A 22,055-nucleotide genomic window follows, 5' to 3' on the forward strand; every position below is an offset into this window, starting at 1 on the left:
ACCTGTGATGCCTAAAGGCAAATGTGAACTTATCATATATGCTAATTTTCTCATTAGTGACTTTATTTTTCCCCTCAAATAACTGTGGTTGGATAAGAGTAAAATGACTGATTTATAAGTCAGGTGGCAATCACAAAAGGCCAACCCATGTAGATTTGCTCTTTGCCCTTCTCCTTTCTTGCTGTCTCCATGCACATACCGTATATCTGGTTTTAGAGTAATGATTCTTTTTTTTCTCAATTACATATTTAATTCTCATTTCACAGTAATAAATTCAAAGAAAAAAATGAAATTTCAAATACAGTGAATGTCAACAGTGGAGCAACCAATATTATTTTTAAAAAGGATTTAAAGAGCATCTTTATAGAAATACAATTGCAAGATCTTATCCCAAAACATTACAGAAAATATACTGAAGATCTGTATTTTTTTCACATGTGCTATGAGATTGAGAAAAAGAATCTTCGAAAGATTCTTATGCATGACCTGAAAAATAAGAAAACTTTAAATATTGGCTTTGTCTTTATCAATGAAACAAAAGATTAAGGATTTCAACATTTCTGAAAGTGCAAGATTGCTCATGTCTTCTGAAAGAAAATTGTGCTGTATCGTATATCGTTATTACCATGATCATGCCTAACACCATCATTGTATTAATTTGTGTATTTTTTTTATAACAATGGGTCCAAGAAGCTCACTGCAAAGACTGTATTGTTAACATAGATGAGGAATGGGAATGGGAATTTGGGATTCAGGGCTGCAAGCAACCTTGTAGTCCTTCCCCAACTGTTTCATGTGTATTCTACTTCCCCATTTAAAACTATGATTTCTGTAGATTGAAAGAAGTAGAATAATTTAGGCTTCAGAAAACAATACAACTACATTTCTCAAATACCCTGAAGGATGTTGTACAGAAGATGGTTAAGACTTTCTTTTCATTAGCCAAGATGGAGGACACAGAATGATGGACTTAAATTATAGGAAAGCAGATTCTGATTGAATACAAGAATAGAACCTTTCAACAGTGAGAAAAGTTCAATAGAAGAGTTACCCATTCCTCAGTTACCCAGAGAAATGGTGGCTTTTATCTTGTGTTCAAAATGAAACCTGTAGATTGCATTCAGAATGAGTTCTGACAGCCACCTCTTGACAATATTTTCATTTGGCTCCCTGAACTACCTCAATGTCCCAAAGGATCCTTTCCAACTCTTAAGATCATAGGACTTCCTAAAATCTCCTGGAGCAAAGAAATCAGAAGCGCCTACTAGTGCATAAATACGTATATATGCAATAATATGTTTTACTATTTATCTCACAGCAGGTGGCAGCATTTGAATTAGGTTTGGATGCCAAGCAATGTCAGGCCTTATTAGTCCTTGGGTGGGATTCTTCCAGGAATTATTAAGGCAATTTAGAAAGATATATATACATATGTTGGTATGTACCATAGGTACATGCGTACATACATATGATATGCTTATTCAGTGCTTTTTTTGTAAAAGAAAAAGGTGCAGGAACTCACACATGTCATATAACCCGCCTTGCCTACCTTACAAGGTTCCATCCAAAAAAGGTGCCGGAACTCCGTTCTGAGCGTTCTATGAGGAAAAAAGCCGTGCTTATTGAAGAAAACAGTGACAATCATTTACATGTTATTGGAATGGAACCGACTGAATATCTCCATGAAATACACTAGAAATAAAATTTGACTTTTATATTTTTTTAAAAAAATTCCTATATTTAACCAGTGCCTTTACTAGGCCAACCCAAATGTTACAAAATAGCATGCAAGTATTTAGAAGGTTTTTTTTAATTAGGCAAGATAATTTCCAGAAACAGAAAGGAAGGAAAATTTGGATTTGTCTTTGTGATGTTAAGTCCAAAGCTGATCTCAGGAGTAGATCACATTCATTGAAAAAAGTCTTATTCACAGAGGGTAGTGGATTGTGAAGTGCAACCTGATGTTGAACAGCCTGCAGGCATCCCAGCAGAGTGCTATCCATCACACATGTGATGTTAAGTTATGTCAAAGTCACTTACAAAGATTGCTATGAAGAAGAAACAAGCAAATATTTATTTTCTTATTCAAAATAATTGTTGGTTCTCCATTTTAGGCATATAAAAAACCTGCATAAGTATAAATTCTGTTTTCATTCTTGGAAATGTATTTATAAATGAAAAATGTAATTCAACTAAACATCAATTGCTATATTCCTTCTACTTTCTGAAATGAGGAAACGAGCTATCATACTCTACAGCTTTAATGTAGAGCAAATTCTATTCTTTATCATCAGATAACCTTATATACTGCATTCACCTCTGAAAAAGCCTGTCCAAAAAATCCTGGCACCTTGTGTTTTAGTAGCCAAATCCTTCAGTATGAAAATTAGATTTACTGAAGAACAAATTTTACTAACTTGAGAGTAAATATGGCAAGACATTAAATTAATAAAACAACTTACCAGAGAGCAAAAGAAGATTAATAATGATATGCAGTATCATTAAATAATAATATACCCCCTATGGAAGAATGGCAAATCAAGTTGTAGAAGTATGCATTTGTGTCAAAAACAAACTCAATTTGATATACAGGACTGATTCTACAGTTCTACCTGTAGACTTATATTGGATCCAAAATCTGGGCTTGTCTTAACACAGGGCTTTAATATCCAAACTTTTGTTTGATTCAGCGACTATGGACAGAATTCTTGTATTAGATAGAAATTTCTGTTAACTCTCCTTTTTGACTTAGGGCTCATATTTTAATGACTATTGTTAAAAGTCAATTTGATTTTTAAAATGTTCTAAACTAAGTCTTAAAATCGATGTAAGAGACTTTAAAGGCAGCACACAAGCATAATGTTACTTCAAACTGTATGCTTAATCTGGTCTTGCTCGTAAATGTATATTCTCTTTTTAAAATTGTGTTCTTAAATACCCAGTTAAATAAATAAATAAATAAATAAATAAATAAATAAATAATGATATAGCATATAAATTCTTTCTTCTTAGTGCTGCTTTGACAACAGTATCCCAGACCTCTGCAGCTGGGCAAAATGCCATTGTCTATATAGCTGTGTCAGCAGCACTGCAGACCCACGTACTTCATGCTGCATGTTTTCATCTTGGGCTCAACAATCAAAGTCCGCAAATCCAATATTCAAATAAAATGTTACAGAAATATTTTTCTTTCCTCAATTTGATATGCTGAGCTGAGCTTAACATGTCCAAAATATTTTTATTATTTCAATTATCAGGCTAATTGGGGAAAATTATTACATAATTGGAACTACATGATGTTTCTTTATAAAATGAGATCTGCATAACTGATTGATTGGTGGTCATTAGATATCACTGTGAAAGTGCAAGTCCCATTTGTGTTCAGAAACCATGCATCTCTAGTTGAAGTCAATAGAACTGCAGAAGACCAGAGTTTTGAGTGGTTTTCATGTGGATAAAAAAACAACTTGAAAAACATAAAGCAGAATTTGAAACTGAATTATGTATGAATGACAAACATGTACAATAAATATGTATAAACTTTTATTAAGATTTGAAACAGAAAACCAACAGGTGAAAGGTTGCATGACAAAATGGGCTATTAATTTTGTGGGCTACCACAAAGAAGAGGGAGTCAAGCTAGTCTCCAAAGCACCTGAAAGCAGGACAAGAAACAACGGATGGAAACTAGTCAAGGAGAGAAGCAACCTAGAACTAAGGAGAAACTTCCTGACAGTTAGAACAATTAACCAGTGGAACAACCTGCCTCCAGAGGTGGTGAATGCTCCAACACTGGAGGTTTTTAAGAAGAGACTGGACAGCCATTTGCCTGAAATGGTATAGGGTTTCCTGCCTGAGCAGGGGGTTGGACTAGATGACCTCCAAGGTACCTTCCAACTTTATATTATTATTATTATTATTATTATTATTATTATTATTATTATTATTATTATTATTATTATTATATACTTGGGAGACAATATGGGTAACTGAGCCTTGGTGGAGCAGTGGGCTAATGCCTCCTTAAGTAACACCGAGTGCCGCGTAGCAGAGTGAGCACCTGTTACTCGTCCCAGCTTCTGCCAACCTAGCAGTTTGAAAACACGTAAAAATGCAAGTAGAAAAATAGGGACCACTACGGTGGGAAGGTAACAGCGTTCCGTGCGCCTTTGGCGTCTAGTCATGCCGGCCACATGACCACGGAGACGTCCTCGGACAAGCGCTGACTCTTCGGCTTTGAAACGGAGATGAGCACCGGCCCCTAGAGTTGGAAACAACTAGCACGCATGTGCAGGGGAACCTTTACTTTTACCTTTACCACCAAGATATTTCTATTTGAAGAAATAGTTTCAGCATTTTTCCCTGGCTGCACACCTAGGAAGAGAATAGGCCTAGTCCACTTGTACTTACCTCTTCTCTACAGACACACACACACACACACAGACACACACATTTAACATCAAGATTCCATGCTTGTGTTTAAATTATGTTTTAATCCAAGTTCTCTGTCCTCTGTAATGAAACGAATACACAAAATCAGGCTTACAATATTTGCTGATCAATATGCTCCATATACTATGATTTCTCAGAGAAAAGACATCCAATATTTTGCTAAAAAATTAAGTGGTTGAAGATATTTTTGCAAGCAGTTTATTTCAACGGTCTGCACTTCATAAGATGTCAGGGCATTGCTCAGCAGTTGCTATTACAAATTGTAAGAACAGCAAAGTGTCATGTTGAGAAGAGTAAATTAAGCACTGGATTTACTTTTCCCTGAACTACCCTGTCAATCTAACCATAGAGAGCGTAACATGGAGGTCTGGTTGCCATAACTGGGTGTGCAATTAAGAGGCATCAAATGATGAAAGCCGCATTGCACTGCTGCAATGCCAGCTATGCTGCTTTTGCAAGTGCACAGTGACACTGTACATACGGATGAAAGGAAAAGAACATGTCACATGACAACACAGAAACTTTCATCATTTTGGAATGAACCTTGAATCTTATATACGCTAAGATGTTGTAAAGTATTGTGAAAAAAACCAAAATGGATTAACTAACCTACTCAATTTAGCACCAGGCAGTTAAACTCATCATGCTGCTTTTTCTCCAAAACCATACAATACATAAAACTCCTTCTCCAATTCTTCTCCTATAAGATAACTTGGTTTGAATGAGAGTGGTTGATCTGAAAGTACCTGCTCAGCTTGTTATGTGCTGTATTGTAAATATGCTAAGCCATTGACCTATTGTGGAGAAGCTAAGCGGGTATTTTCTGCCAAGCAAAGGCTAGCCCACAGGGGACCCTGCTGGTTAGTCCCAACCATTTCGGCAGGAACATTCATATTTGGATGGGAGATTCTAGGCAGGTAATTGGGTGAACACCTGAGGGCTTAAGTGTATAAGTACCGGCCATTACCTGTCGCTCAGTTAGTTCTGTTCCTGTTGTAATAAAGCTATGCTATGACGCTGTGTCGCCCCTTGCCTATCGAAGTAACTCACTACATAAAAGCTTCCATTTGGCTAAGGCTGGGGTGTCAAACTGCCAGCCCGCGGGCCGGACACGTCATCCGGAAGTCGCACCCACCTCATTGCCGGCAATGGCAAAAAGGATCCGATACGTTGTGCGACATCACGTGACATCGCGAGTTTGACATGTCTGGGCTAAGGTATTTATTTATTTAAGAAAATTTATACAGATAGCCCTCAATTTATAATCATTCATTTAATGACTGTTCAGAGGTACAATGGCCCTGTAAAAAGTAATTTACAATGGTCCTCCCACTTACAACCAATGTAGCATCCCTATGGTCACATGATCATAATTTGGATGGTTGGCAACCAGCATGTATGGTTGCAGCATCCCAGGATCATGTGAACACCATTTGCAATCTTTCAGCCTGCTTCTGGCAAACAAAGTCAATGGGGAAGGCTGGATTTACTTAATGATAATTTGCTTAACAACTGTGGCACAAAGGCTGCAAAATTGAGCACGACTCACTTAATAAACCCATTGCTTAACAACATAAATTCTGCTTTCATTTGTGGTTTTAACTTGAGCACTACCTATATGGCTGCCCGACTCAGTGACTCCAAGGGGGGTTATAAAGATAAAAACCTGATATAAAACAATAAAACAAATCAAAGGTTGACCCAGAACTAGACCAGAACATGGGAGATCCTGGTTTCCTGCTCCAAATCCAACAATTTATCAGCTATATCACTCTGGCTCTCCATCTCTGGGGTTTCTCCCCTGTTCTATTTCATAAACATGTATTTCAGTCCCATATTTTTTATTCTTTACTTCCCCTTTGTCACACACTTGATCCATAAGTCATCCCAGCAGCATGCAGATAGTTCCATGTGCATCAGATATTCATATTATGGATGCAAATAGTTTTTGTAACCTCTATGCAGATTTGATTCAAGAGGACCAATACCCATTGGAATATTTGGGGGATTACTGTTTCCATTCCATAGGTTTTTCTGCTTAACATTTTTAGTTCTTACAGGTTTCCAAAATGATTCCATGACATTATTCAGGACTGTATGAAACCAATTGACATCTTAAAAGAGGATCTGTCTCATCTGATTCAGGGACTCTTATTAGAGGAGTAATTCCCAATGTGTGTTGTTTCTGGTGTGTTGTCTAATTATCTGTGAAAAGGGGAAACAAGTATGAAATTGCTTACAACATAACAGCCTAGCCTAAGTCAATTATGTAATTAACATCGAACTATGCTAATAAAAGTGATTTGTATTGTGTTAATGTCTGTATGCATTATCTGGCACCCTTGAGGTCAACCAAAACTTACACCATGCTCATCCCTGCTTCCTGTAACCAACATCTAGCTGGAGTCACAGTGGAGAGGCAATTAGAATGAGTGACTGCATGGTGACTCTTCTGAGAATTAACCACTTTGTGTGCTAACTTTGTCAACCAAAAATCTTGTCCTCTAAATGTTCAACACAGCAATAACAGTACCTTTAACTAGTATTCATACTTTGCCAGGTTTGTTGTTCCTACACAGCTTGTTTATAAAGCACTGTAGCGGACACCCTGCAAATTAAAGTTAGCATTTTTGTTTCTTTAGGATATTGCTTGAATGTTTTCCATTTCAACAGTCACTCATGCGCACATGAGCGCACAGTCACTCATGCGCTCGTGACCTCCCGATTGGACTACTGCAACGCTCTCTACATGGGGCTGCCCTTGAGGACAACTCGGAGGCTTCAGCTGGTGCTGAATGCAGCCGCATGGGTTGTGATGGGGGTTTCCCGATACTCCCACGTAACACCTCTGCTCCGCGAGCTGCATTGGCTTCCGGTTGCCCTCCGGGTGAGATTCAAGGTGCTGGTGATGATCTATAAAGCCCTAAATGGCCTGGGTCCGGGATATCTGAGGGAGCACCTGCTGCCGGCATCAAGCTCCCTTTGTCCTGTGCACTCCCACAGGGAGGGTGTTCTCAGGGTACCACCGGTAAAAGATTGCCGGCGGACAATACCCAGGGGGAGGGCCTTCTCTGTGGGTGTGCCTGCCCTTTGGAACCAGCTGCCTGTAGAGCTTAGGACTGCCCCTGACCTTCGCTCATTCCGCTGGGACCTGAAGACCTGGCTCTTTGAGCTTTCTGGCCTGAACTAAGAGTATTAATTGGGGTTTTAATTGGATTCGAATTGGGATTTTTATGTATTCAAGTTTAATGTAATCATTTTTTTTAATTTTTGTAATTGTTGTATTGTTTTTAAAAAACCTTGTGAACCGCCCTGAGTCCTACGGGAGAAGGGCGGTATATAAGTTTAATAAATAATAATAATAATAATAACTTGCAGTGAAATGCAGTCATGGCTTTTTGAGGGGAATCACACTATAATCCATGCTGTCTACTTGCATGCCATAAATTCAAAGTCTAGTCCAGAATACCATACATTCCATGAATTCACTTAGTCAAGAATAAAGTTAAGGAGTTGCCACCACCTCTGTATTAGCATTTCCAAAGTAATTACTCTCTAGATGCATTAGTCATGCAAGGGGAAAATTGATGAGAGCTGAATCTGAAACATCTGGAGGGAGGATAACAGGCTCACTGTTTTAGAGTTTGAGTTTCAGAGTTTCCTCAAAATGGGTGGCTAATAGTAATAATAGCAATAGCAATAGCAATAATGATAATATAGGTAGTCCTCAATTTAGGACCACAATTTAGCCCAAACTTTCTGTTGCTAAGCAAGACAATTGCTAAATGACTTTTGCCCCATTTTATAACCTTTCTTGACACAGTTAAGTGAATCACTACCATTGTGAGATCATTTGTGGTTTTGGAGTTGGGTATCATTAGTACACTGATGATACCCAGCTTTTTATTTCGACCCCAAACCACCCCAGTGATGCCCTTGACGTGATGTTCCGTTGCCTGGAAGCGGTTCAGGTCTGGATGGGGAGGAACAGACTTCAACTCAACCCCGACAAGACTGAGTGGCTATGCATACCGGCATACCGGGATATTCAGAATATTCCATCTCTTTCTATGGGGGGTGAGCTATTACCCCCCGTAGATAGGGCTCGCAACTTGGGGGTCCTCCTAGATTCACAGCTTACTTTGGAAGATCACATAGTGGCTGTGACTAGGGGGGCCTTTGCCCAGGTTCACCTGGTGCGCCAGTTGCGGCCCTATCTAGACCGGGATGCCCTGTGTACGGTCACTCATGCGCTCGTGACCTCTCGTTTGGACTACTGCAATGCTCTCTACATGGGGCTGCCCTTGAGGACCACTCGGAGGCTCCAACTGGTACAGAATGCAGCCGCGAGAGTTGTGTTGGGAGTCTCCAGATACTCCCATGTTACACCTCTGCTCCGCGAGCTGCATTGGCTCCCAGTTTTCTTCCGGGTGAGATTCAAGGTACTGGTAATGGTGTTCAAGGCCCTACATGGCATGGGTCCAGAGTACCTCAGGGATCACCTGCTGCCGGCATCAACTTCCCTCTGCCCTGTGCGTTCCCAGAGGGCCTCCTCAGGGTGCCACCGGTCAGAGAATGTCGTCTGGTGGCCCCCAGGGGGAGATCCTTCTCTGTGGGCGCCCCGGACTTATGGAATCGGTTGCCGGTCGAGCTCTGGATGGTGCCCGACCTTCGCTCCTTCCGACGCGATCTGAAGACTCACTTATTCGAACAAGCCGGCCTGGCCTGATGGGGGATGGGTTGGGATTTTTACTGTCATTTTTAATATATCTATTTATTGTTTTAGCTTGGGCATTGTGTTTAATTCTTTTTTAACTTTTGTATCTTTGTATTTTTATATGTTTGCCCTGTTCACTGCCCTGAGTCCTTCGGGAGAAGGGCGGTATATAAATAAAATTATTATTATTATTATTATTATTATTATTATTATTATTATTATTATTATTATTAAGTTAGTAACACAGTTGCTAAATGAATCTGGCTTCCTCATTGAGTTTGCTTGTCAGAAGGTCGTAAAAGAGAATCACATGACCCAGGTCATTGTAACCATCATAAATATGAGTCAGTTGCCAAGCATCTGAATTTTGATCATATGATCATGGGGACGCTGCAATGGTCATAAGAATGAAAAACAGTCATAAGAGTGAAAAACAGTCATAAGCCACTTTTTCTGGTATTGTTGTAACTTCTAATGGTCACTAAATGAAGTGTTGTAAGTTGAGGACTACGTGTAGACTATTCTAAACTGACAGAAATCCTCTTTTCTTGGGATGCAGAATTTACGAAGCATTCTGTGGAAGAAGAACAATCTGAAGTTGTATAAAAATCAGTCATTAAAATTTTTTTTTAAAAAAAGCAAGTCTTGGATGCTTTGCAAAACAAGTTTTGATCTTACAGACTGCAAAGGATTTGTACATGCTACAGCAAACTCTTGCCAATTTCTCGACCATGTCAGAAACTTTTTTTAAAGAAATCACAGTAGAAGCCTTGTGAAATTTGGGAAGGTTTTAATATCATGATTAAAGATCGCATTTCAACCCCTTCTTATAAACAGTGATAAACAACAGCTTCAGAAAGAAGACAAACAGTACAATGTTCCATAGAGACTTACTCACAAAACATCATTTTAGGAGCATTTTAGAAAGGGGGAAGATGATCCCCATTTCTTCATGGACAGACCAAGACCTCAAAATTCAGTCTATTTTCCTCCATCCTGATATCCTCCCTGCATACAAATGTGGAAACCCTTCATTTCCAGCAACTGACCATCTTGGCTGGGAATGAGGAAATGATGTATTTCCCATACATCAATCAGATCAACACCTGGATACGGTAAGGTGGCTTAAGGCAACTGCAAAGACCTAAGCATCTGGAGCACCACAGGCATGGAAAAGTTCACTGATTCTTTTATACTGGAAATGTTTACACAAGTGGTTTTGCTCCCTGATTTGGGTGAATTAATGTGACAACGTCAAACAACGTCAGCACCATGGCTGACCCTATTTTCTCTCTTGGTCTTCTTTGTCTTTTTCCAGCAACTTCTATTGTTACCACTTTGGGGAATATTACCAAGAAGTTACCATACTAGTCAGTAGTTCCTACTGGAATGGAGAAAGAAATGCTTGCATACAAAAGAGGGTCTATATTCACAAACACATTTGCTTTTAATTTAGTTACTTAAAAATTAGGATATGTGCTGTGCTGTGCTTAGCTTGCCATATTTGATATGTGTGATCTGTTTTCTTGGCCACAGAGAGTGCCCTGTTATCCATTGTGCGGTTTGTCATACATCTTCAGCCCAAGTCTTCCAACCATCACCAGACTAGAAAGAAAAACATAAAGACAGTTTATGGGAAATAAAGGAAAAATCACTCCTACATTAATAGTGCTTAATTTGCCCTATCCCAAACATTTTGGTTTTGGATTTAGAGGCAAACAACAGAAAACAAATATATTGGGGGGGGGGAAAGAAGCTGCTTTTTTTTAAAAAAAAGTATTTTTATCTTCTGAAGACTGCTGATGATATGACCAAAAACATCATGGGCTTATGAAGGGGAGGGGCAAAGAGGAGAAGATGATAGTACAATTACATCATAGAGCCAGTTTTGTCTACTGGTTAAGGTTGTTGTTGTTGTTAGCTGCGAAGTCGTGTCCGACCCATCGCAACCCTATGGACAACATTCCTCCAGGCCTTCCTGTCCTCTACCATCTTCTGGAGTCCATTTAGGCTCACGCCTACTGCTTCAGTGACTCCATCCAGCCACCTCATTCTCTGTCGTCCCCTTCTTCTATTGCCCTCAATCTTTCCCAGCATTAGGCTCTTCTCCAGTGAGTCCTTCCTTCTCATTAGGTGGCCAAAGTATCTGAGTTTCAACTTCAGGATCTGGCCTTCTAAAGAGCAGTCAGGGTTGATCTCGTCTAGGATTGACCGGTTTGATCACCTTGCAGTCCAAGGGACTTGCAGGAGTCTTCTCCAGCACCACAATTCAAAGGCCTCAATTCTTTGGCGCTCAGCCTTTTTTATGGTCCAACTTTCACTGCCATATATTGCAACTGGGAAGACCATAGCCTTGACTATACGCACTTTTGTACCAGGCTAGAAATTAAGATACCATGAGTTCTAGTCCTACCAGAAAAGCCAGCTGTGTGACCTTGGGCTTGTCTATCTATTGCTATCAGGAACATAGGAGGAGGGAGATATGTGGGATATGTTCATCACATCGAGTTATTTGTAAAAATAATGAAATCATGGAAATGCCACATTGTAATCAGACATCGGATATGAACATATAATGATGGTACTGCATGAGGACGTAGTTCTGGTGTCACTGAAGCTTGTTGCAGATACAATCAAGAAATATTCTTGATATAGATATTAACATGCAATCGTTGTGGCCACTTTACTCTAGAACAGTATTTCTCAATGTTGGTAACTTTAAGATGTGTGGTCTTCAACTCTCAGAACTCCTCAGGCAGTATGTTGCCAAGCTTGTCAAGGCTGAGAAACATTGCGTAAGATAGTTTGAATGGAAATAGCGAGGCAGACTATAACGTGGGGTGCACTTGGAGGCTAAGTCTGTCCCTGATTTTCCATTCGCTACTAAATTGTCATTTTTAATGTGACAGAGAGGCAGATGATTAAATCACATGAGCAGCATTAAAAATGCTAACTAACAGTTAATTTAAAGCTAACTTCAGCCTCATAGTTTTTGTTCCACTTTTTTCTCCAGTTTCTGATCACATATTGACACATCATTTAACAGCCAAGCCTGATCCTCAGCTTGAAAATAATGTATGTACTTGTGGTCAGAGTAGGTAGAAGAAAGAGGAAGAGAAACATTTTGGATACAGTTCAGTCCCAGAGTTTCCAAAACCAGGGGACTGCTCAATGTCAATTTGGTCATATTTAATAAACATGTTATTTAATCTAAAACTATTAAAATTTTAAAAGGCTATTTTTACTAATTGTCAGTTTTTAAAAAAAACACGGTTGTAGCATGGTGCTGTTTGTTGATCCTTAGACATAAATCTCACTACCTTTAATAAAACACAAGATCGCACCTTTAATGCAACAGTGAGAACATAAAAGCATGCAGTTAATACCTTGCCCCAGCAATCAATCCTGCAGGCATGATTTTCCCTGAGTTGTAGAATCTCATTCCCATAATGCCAGCTAAGGTTCCAGAAGCAACTAATAAAAAGATTTATTTAAAAAAAAAACAGAATACATATAATGCATTATTATCTCATGGGTGTTTCCTTAAAGAACTGCCAACCTGAGAAGGATGATAATGAAAAGCCAACAATGCTCAATATCTTACTTTAAAAAACGCTCAGTCAAAATGTGCACGCCCTAACACCAGCTGCCTGCAATTAGTGCAGGTTCACGTCCCACCAGGCTCAAGGTTGACCCAGCCTTCCATCCTTCCAAGGTAGGTAAAATGAGGACCCAGATTGTTGGGGGCAATTAAGCTGACTTTGTAATAATGCCGCTTGGGGGTGTGTGTGAAAGCCCTAATGAGCAGGCATATACATAGAATGAAGGCTACTGCTAAGCTTGTAAGCCGCCCTGAGTCTTCGGAGAAGGGCGGGATATAAATAGAATTAAAATAAAATAAAATAAAATAAACATTCTCAACTGAACACTATTTAAGAATGCTTGCATTTCCATCTCAAACACATCCCAACATCCCTTTTTATCTGGCTTTTAAAAACAGGTCTTATTTTAAAGACATATATTTTTCTCTTTTTCTATATCTCTCTTGGCCTTCTTTGAGCAAACCAATTTAAACTATCCAAATAAACCTGAATAATAAACTCAGTTATGCATGATTCTTAAAAAGTTAGTTATAGCTTTAGTAATAACATCATTCTATCTAACATCTAATTCTTGGGGGAAGGAGATAGCTCATAGTGATTAATGGTTAACATAATGGCTTTGAACTAAATCTAATGCGAGCCTTTACTTCCATCAAATGGTTTCCCAATTAGTATCTTTTCCCAGTTTTTGTTATTTGCTCTAACCTACTGCAAATTAGTGCCCTTATTTTTTAAAAAAATGCACACAATTTTTGCAATTTCCTATGGAAGGAATCCCATTGGAGGATTTTGCTACTATAGAATAAAATCAATTGTAAAGGTAAAGGTAAAGGTTCCCCTGCACATGCGTGCTAGTCGTTTCCGACTCTAGGGGCCGGTGCTCATCTCCATTTCAAAGCCGAAGAGCCAGCGCTTGTCCGAGGACGTCTCCATGGTCATGTGGCCGGCATGACTAGATGCCAAAGGTGCACAGAACGCTGTTACCTTCCCACCGTAGTGGTCCCTATTTTTCTACTTGCATTTTTACGTGCTTTCGAACTGCTAGGTTGGCAGAAGCTGGGACGAGTAACAGGCGCTCACTCTGTTACGTGGCACTCGGGATTCGACCCGCCAAACTGCTGACCTTGTGATCGACAAGCTCAGCGTCCTAACCCACTGAGCCACCGCGTCAATTGTACTCTGTGAGTAAGTGGTATTAAATAAACACAATGAGATCAAAGGCTCGTAACAATTATATTTATGTGTCTTACAAATCTATTTGTTCAAGACAGACTTACTCAGAGAAAGCCAAATGTTCTTTGGGTTTTGAGACAGTTGGTATGCTCCAAGTCCAGCTATCCCCCCAAAAAGAAGACCAGCAGCTAAAGATGGGACGCTACCTTGAATAAACAAAATGAACTGTGGTTGTTAAGGAGAAATAGACATTGGACAGAAAGTAGTATTTTGTTGTTGCTATAAACCTTGGTTGAGATTTTTTTCCCCCTTAGGCTTCATTGGGGTGTTAGTTTCCTTGTACATCTCTTAAACAGTAAGGATTAAGTATCACCAGTCAAGAAGCATCATTTACACCATATTTTAAAAGATGTTGGCATCCAAAAGATTATAAGCGGAGGAAGAAAAGTAAAGGAGGACAGCACAGAGAAAACCAAGAGATAACAGAAGGGAAAAGAAGAACGATCAGTATATTGTTAAAGAAAGATGAATGAAGCCCTTTCCTGAAAGTTGGTAATAAATCTAATCAGAGTAATGAAAAATATAGAGAGTACAGTCTTATCTTTTTGTGTGTGCGCCTTCAAAGTGTCTTGACCTCTGGCAACTGCCTGGACTAGTTCTTACAAAATCTTGGCAAGATTTTTGGAAGTGGTTTGCCACAGCCTGCTTCCCAAAGATGAGCGAGAATGACCAGCCCAGGTTCACCCAGCTGGCTTTGTGCCTAACATGGATCTAGAAGTCATGGGCTCTCAATTTCTAGCCTGGTGCCTTAACCCCTCTCACAAACTTATCTAGAATATTAACTACTTGCCTTAAAAAAAAGGAAATGGTAATCAGTTTAAAATGTATTCCTGCTTTCCTCTACCATTCTCTTCATAAAACTTCACACTGACTTTGATATATTTGAAATAAACATTTGGAGAACTTTACTCTCAGAGAGGATTATCCTGTGTTATTCTTTGAAAATGGCTGAGGAGACCATTTTTAGTTCTATTAGGAGTTTATATATGGAGATGGGTGACTGTAAAAAGACTGAGGAAATATCAAAGTTTTTGAATTATTGTTGAACAGTCTGTTAATCAAATTGCAGGGGCTTTCAATATTTAATGCTAATGTTTCCTGTTCTATTTACAGGTTAACTCTATTTGGAACTGAAGCATCCTAAGCTCTATTAAAAGACCATTTAGATTTTCTTTATCCAGTCATTTTTCTTTCATCTCTACAAGACCATTATGAAGTTGCAAGAAGACTGATGTCACACAGGTAGTCCTCAACTTACAAGAGTAATTGAGCCTAGAATTATGGTTGTAAGTTGTAGCCTTCATTAAGTGGGTTACTACATGACCATGCCCAATTTATGATCTTTTTGCAATGGTCATTACCCAAACACTATGATTGTTAAGTGGATGCTTAAGTGAACACTATGGCCATTAAATCCATTTTATTCAATGGCTGTTTTTGCTTGAAACTGGAAGTGCCAGAAACCACCAAAAACCATGCATAATCATGGTCATATGATCATGGGACAACACAAAAGGCCATAAATGCAAGCCAAACACCCAAAATACAATAACATGACTGCAAGTTGTATGTGTATGGGGGGCTGTCAGAACTCCAGAACCAGGATGTACCGTAAGTACTTTGGGGGGCATTTTAACTTTGAATTATTATTAAGCAACTGGTATTTAAACAAGGACTACCTGTAATTACAAATACACTTCAAAAGGCTCTAGAAATACATGTCAGTATTAGGATTCAAAAGTCTCTTTAAAGTTGTCCGAGCAGATGTATTAAATGCATGACTGATCTCATTGCTTTTATGCTTATCCATAGGATCTCTATCCCACAAGGGAGTTCAGATGAATGACAAGAACAACAAAACAGAATCTGAATCTGTTCCCCCAATTCTCACTTATCCTCAGAGGCCTGCCAGAGGACCAAATTTACATATAATGATTTCTGGAGGCAGATGGAATTTATACAGATAAACTCAGAAAAGAAGATAGGCCAAGGGGATTTTTGTTGCAATACTCCGATTTTCACCACAGTTCCCTATTATTTACTACTTATAACATGATTCATAATTATTTATTAAAAATGTCCTTGTGCTGGTCAAAGGAAAATGTATCGTTTTCTCCTAAGAATACATGTCAAAGTTGTTATCTTCATATAATCTTCTATTAAAATCAGAGTAAAGACCTGGAAGAAACATTGCATTCCCTTCAAAATTAAAAGACATTAGTTTCATTGATTTTCAAGAAACCATAAGTCATACCTCATAGATCAGTTTTGAAATTGAAAGTGTGCCATTAATTGGTGAAAAAATATCTATTTTTTTGAGCTTCATGAATCTTAAGACAGAATATGGATCTTTCAAACACTAATTAAAGGAATATATTATAGTGCATGTCCTCATGCCCTAACCTATCCAGAAAGCTTTTGGGTTTCTTTTAACTCTTTAGATCAAAATGCAAGACAGAAAAAAACAATAAATTAATAAAGACAAAAGCAATGTCACTTGTACTATACAAAATTGGGTGTTGCAATAAGATATCAGTATGCAACAGCAAGGCTGGTTTGGGAGATTATCACTCCAATACAGTACCTCATATAGGAGGAATCTATTCCCTGCAACAGTTAAACACCATCTTATCACAAGAATAATAACAGCAGCTTATTATCAAAATGCTGGTTGAAAAGTGCATGTTGGGAAGAAAAGGAACTTCTTACTTGACAATCTTCCATTTTAAGAACTCTATGAACAAGAAGACACCAATATTCTTACCTGCTTTTGCATAGCCAATTATTCCACCAGAAGCTACTAAAGCTGCATAACCAAAGCCAATCCAGTCCAATCCCATCCTGGAACATAACACAACATATAAACTGGATCGTATTCATGGTGATCAGAGAGTAAATCCTACTGAGACTAATGCTTAACTTAGACATGCTTTAATTAGTGGAAATCCTGAGAACTAAATTATATTATATCATCTTCTTAGCTCTTATAATTATCACCTGAAAATTTACCTTTGCAGCTAAGATTATTTAGGTTACTGCTTTGCCTTTTAATTTTCTATAGCATATAAAGGTAAAGGTAAAGGTTCCCCCGCACATGTGTGCTAGTCGTTTCCGACTCTAGGGGCCGGTGCTCATCTCTGTTTCAAAGCCGAAGAGCCAGCGCTTGTCCGAGGACATCTCCGTGGTCATGTGGCCGGCATGACTAGACGCCAAAGGCGCACGGAACGCTGTTACCTTCCCACCGTAGTGGTCCCTATTTTTCTACTTGCATTTTTATGTGCTTTCGAACTGCTAGGTTGGCAGAAGCTCTATAGCATATAGAAAACCTAAAAAAATACCAATTTCTTTCTAGAAATGCTTCCATGCTTTAAGATGGATATTTAAAAGTCAGCTTGTATGTCTTGTATGTCTTTGCTTGCCATTTCCCTACCTGAGGAAAAGTCTTTGGACAATTTCTACATGGGGCTGCCCTTGGAGGCTCCAACTGGTGCAGAATGCAGCCGCGCGAGTTGTGCTGGGAGTCTCCCGATACTCCCATGTTACACCTTTGCTCCGCGAGCTGCATTGGCTGCCGGTTGCCCTCTGGGTGAGATTCAAGGTGTTGGTAATGACTTACAAAGCCCTACATGGCATAGGTCTGGATTACCTACGGCAACACCTGCGGCCGGCGTCAACTTCCCTCCGTCCAGTGCGTTCCCACAGAGAGGGCCTCCTCAGGGTGCCTCCGATCAAAGAATGTCGATTGGTGGCCCCCAGGGGGAGGGCGTTCTCTGTGGGCGTGCCAGACCTGTGGAACCGCTTGCCGGTTGAGCTCCGGATGGCCCCCGACCTTCGCTCCTTCCAGCGCGATCTAAAAACTTATTTATTCGAGCAATCTGACCTGGTTTGATGGGTTAGGGTTGGGGTTTTAATATGTCTTTTAATTACTGTTTTAAATTTGGGCATAATATTTAATTGTTTTTTAACTTTTGTATTTTGTTTTTATATTTATTGCCCTGTACACTGCCCTGAGTCCTTCGGGAGAAGGGCGGTATAAAAATATAATAAATACAAATATATATAAATTTCAGATTTATTACTATTCTGGAAAAAAAAATCAGCCAGTTTGGATTAGTTAAGAGAAATAAACTTTGCTGAAAAAGTAGGATAAACCATGTCTATGTAGGGTTGTTTTGAATATGCTTTACATATATGCTTGATTAAATACAAAACACTGGAATTATATTCTTTTAGCCAATTATTTTTCCTACGTTTTGGGCTGAGTAAGGAATAGGTACAATAGAAGAGAAACAGAATAAGAAACAGATGACAAGAAAACAAGATTCTCAGCCTGAATTGCTTTATTAAGTTACCTTAAGCTCAATTCTGCAGTTCAGGGAGAAAGGATGAATACAAATGGAAAATAAAACATATTCATTCCAGAGATCATCATTATTGTGTTTCCCATACAATCTCTATTGCAAGTGATTAGCTACCTTGTTGTATATATAGCTAATCTGAGAAAAAGTGCTACAAAAGACAAGAGAATATAATCAGGGACCTTATTCTTATTTTATTTATTTATTCTCTGCCTTATTTTTTTAAAAAATAATTCAAGGCAGCAAACATACCTAATACTCTTTCCTCCTCCTATTTTCCCCAAAACAGGGAAAGGTGGGTTGGACTGAAAGACAGTAACTGACCTAAAGTCAAACCCTAAAAGCTGGTTTGAACTCGGTTTCTCCCGATATCTCGTTTCTAGCCTTAAACCACTAGAGCAAACTGGCTAAACCTACGGTAATTCTGCCGATCCTGTGACACTTTATGGAAAAGTTAATTTGCTCTCAATAATATCTGATTTATAGCTGCACGTATGTATTGCCTCAAAACTTCATCATCTATCGACTATACTTACCCGGGGATACCAATAATATGTACAACCTGAAAGTCTCTTACCCTTGTCCTTTGCCCTAATATAATATGAGTCAAAAGGCTTCCTATTAATGCAAAACCTCAGGAATCTCCATTAAATGTGGTTACTTACTCTCTGATGCAGGCACAATTGCAGAGGTCTGCAGAGTAAGAGATACAAGCTCGCTATCGAATGATCCTTTTACTATCAAACTAGCCCGGCAGTTCAACAACTGCAGGAGAGCAATACACGTGACACGGGCCAATCATTACAACCTCCGGAGTTGCAGGCTGGGTTTGGTGTTTTTTTTTTTTCCTTTTGCGAAAGCTATGGCCGAACAGCATATTGCCCAGGGTTTTCAGCCCATCTCTACAGGAATAGCTTTCAGCAGAAAGCAGGCAAATTACAATAAGTTAAGATGCTTTCAACAAGATCGCAAGTACTGGAGATCACATCCTTTAATAGTTTCTCGGCAGTGTTGTCGCTGCATTATTCCGGGGTGTTTCGTTGCCTCCCCAGCAACCTCCAGGCCAGGGGTAGGCAACCTCGGCTCTTTCATGCTGACTCAGGAATTCTGGGAGTTGAAGTCCATGAGTCATAAAAGAGCCGAGGTTGCCTACCCCTGCTCTAGGCAGATGTTCTGTGTCAGACGTCTGAACGAAATACCACCATCTGTAAGATGTGGAGTCAAACATCAGAACAAAGCCTTTGGGGGGGTTGGGGGGGAGAAATGGGGGTTCCATCCTGAGCAGTACTTAATCATCGCGGAAATGTCTCACTGCGATTTAAGATGGACGCGAAACGTTGGGGTATGAGACCGTCGTTTTGTAAATCTAAAATCCCTCGCTGGCTCTCTAGATCCAGAAATCGAAACGGTTTCCGGGATGAGGAAGTGAGAAGCAGCTTCAAGTACATTTACGACGGGAGTAAAATTGGACTCGTATCTACAATTGGTGATGATGCTATCCGGTCAATCATGCCTGATTCTCGGCGAATATCTACAAGTGCCCGAAATATATAAATAGTTTTTCCGCATTATTATTAAACATAATAGGATTTACTTAGCACTTAACACGTTTATGCGTGTTTATACAATGCAACCCTGAGTTATATTTCGTTCAGCTCATAAAGAATCAGCATACAGCATATTCATTTCAATTCTTTTCTATTCCATACATTCATTTTGCTTATATTTATCCCAGTGTTTTGCTTTCCTATTGATTTAGCATATTTTATTTCATCTTTCCATAATATTCATTGGTAACAAATTCACCCTCCTTTTAGATGGTTTTTTTTTAAAAAAATCTCCATTCTATGGATTTAACCATACTTGTTACATTCCACTTCCCCAAAATTTAGTCCCAGCATTGGTTAGAAGCCACAAATCCAAATGGAAAACCAAATTCTTGCACATATCTTGCACATAGGAGCAAATGGAACACACTGCCATTTGAGTATGACTACTCTTTTGATTGTCTTGGAATACTTTTAACTATTTATTCTTTGCTGTAAATGCAGATGAAACATTGGGGAAACAAAACAACTACTTCAAAAACACATGGCACAACATAGTACAAACCCAATCAGGACAATATTCAGCACTCCATCTGCATTTAAAAGACAAAGGCCACTGTTTTGAAGACAGCAAAGTCCACATTTTGGACAGAGCGCCCTGCTGGTTTGAAAGAAGGGTCAAGAAGGCCATCTATGTCAGAATTGAACAGCCCTCTCTCAAAAGAGGGGAAGGGATACAACATCTTCCATCTCCAGTCTACAACAGTCCTTTCAGCAGTTCTAAGGTTCCACAGCCATTTGCACTACTCATGTGACCCCCAAGGACACATACAACACCCCCAAGTGGCTTCTATGGCTCTCTAAAACAGGGGTGTCAAACTCAATTTCATTGAGGGCTGCATCAGCATTGCGGTTGCCCTCAGGGGGCCAGGTGGGTATGGCCAGGGTGGGTGTGGCCTAGTGGGTGGGCGTGGCTAGAGTGCGTATGGCCTACTGGGTGGGCATGGCTAGCTCTACATCGTTCGCATCAAGGGTGCCTATGGGGGCCTGGGCAGGAGTGGGACAGATCTGAGGGTCTTTGGCAAAAGGAGGGTCTCTGGGCCAGAGCCAAGGCAGTGGGGGCCGTTCCCTCACTGTTTCCAGGATGGCTTCGCGGGCCACATGAAACCACTTCGCGGGCCGGATCTGGCCCCCAGGCCTTGTTTGACATGTCTGCTCTAAAAGAATGCAAATGCCCAGCTGTCTGCAAGGAATATAAATCCTTCCATTCCCCACTATCCAGTCTTGAGCTGAAGAAACCTCTTGGATAAGAAGTGAAACGTCTTCAAAGAAAAATGAAAGTCCAGCCACCTCTTGAAAAAGCACTGTTGGCAATTAGACTGATTCTTTAGAACCTCTCTGGATAAGGAATGGACAGGAGATCGTCCACATGTACTCTAGATGCTGCTCCTTGCAAGGAAATTGCAGGTTAGTGCTCTTCCTGGAGTTTAAGCACCGGGGGGGGACAAGAGATGAACCAACTTGTTTGCAACCATGGTAGAGCCTTTTAAAGGACACTAAGTACAGGTAGTCCTCAACTTATGTCCACAGCTGAGCCCAAAATTCCCATTGCTAAACAAAACAGTTGAGTTTTGCCCCATTTTACAACCTTTCTTGTCACAGTTGTTAAGTGAATTATTGCAGCTGTTAAGTTAGTAACACAGTTATTAAGTGAATCTGGTTTCCTCACTGACTTTGTCAGGTCACAAAAGTTGATCATATGGCCTAGGGACACTGCAACCACCATAAATACATGCCAGTTGTCAAATGTCTGAATTTTTATCAGATGACCATGAGGATGCTGCAACAGTCATGTAAAAAGTGCTCAGGAGTCACTTCAGTGCTGTTTTTAACTTTGGTTACTAAATGAATGGTTGTTAAGTCGAGGACTACATGTATGCAAGCCTTATTTTCTACCCATTTTTGGAAACTGCTTATTAACCATCTTAAAGCCATTAATCTTTTTGAATGATAAGTTTGAAAAATCAGTGACTGAGTTCAACCCTGAAGAAAATTAAAAATTACAACCTTCAGAACTTAAAAGAATTCGAAATAAACAGCAAAAATCTAAATAAGATGTTGATCTAAGAAAATTACAAATGAATAA

At 39.5% G+C, this 22,055-nt stretch overlaps 1 protein-coding gene across 1 annotated transcript; it reads right to left on the bottom strand.

Annotated features, from left to right (window-relative positions):
* Nucleotides 1–9,939: 9,939 nt before the first annotated feature.
* Nucleotides 9,940–19,256, bottom strand: LOC310639208 (transmembrane protein 14C-like). The gene is made up of 5 exons (XM_083360713.1): nucleotides 19,028–19,256; nucleotides 16,769–16,845; nucleotides 14,049–14,150; nucleotides 12,556–12,643; nucleotides 9,940–10,774 (listed from the first exon to the last, which is right to left on the bottom strand). Exons 2-5 carry the CDS (start codon nucleotides 16,842–16,844, stop codon nucleotides 10,717–10,719), a joined length of 324 nt encoding a protein of 107 aa, XP_083216839.1. The 5' UTR covers nucleotide 16,845; nucleotides 19,028–19,256; the 3' UTR covers nucleotides 9,940–10,716.
* Between the last annotated feature and the right edge of the window lie 2,799 nt (nucleotides 19,257–22,055).

The sequence above is a fragment of the Vipera ursinii genome (assembly GCF_947247035.1).
Source record: "Vipera ursinii genome assembly, chromosome: 3".
Taxonomy (NCBI): domain Eukaryota; kingdom Metazoa; phylum Chordata; class Lepidosauria; order Squamata; family Viperidae; genus Vipera; species Vipera ursinii.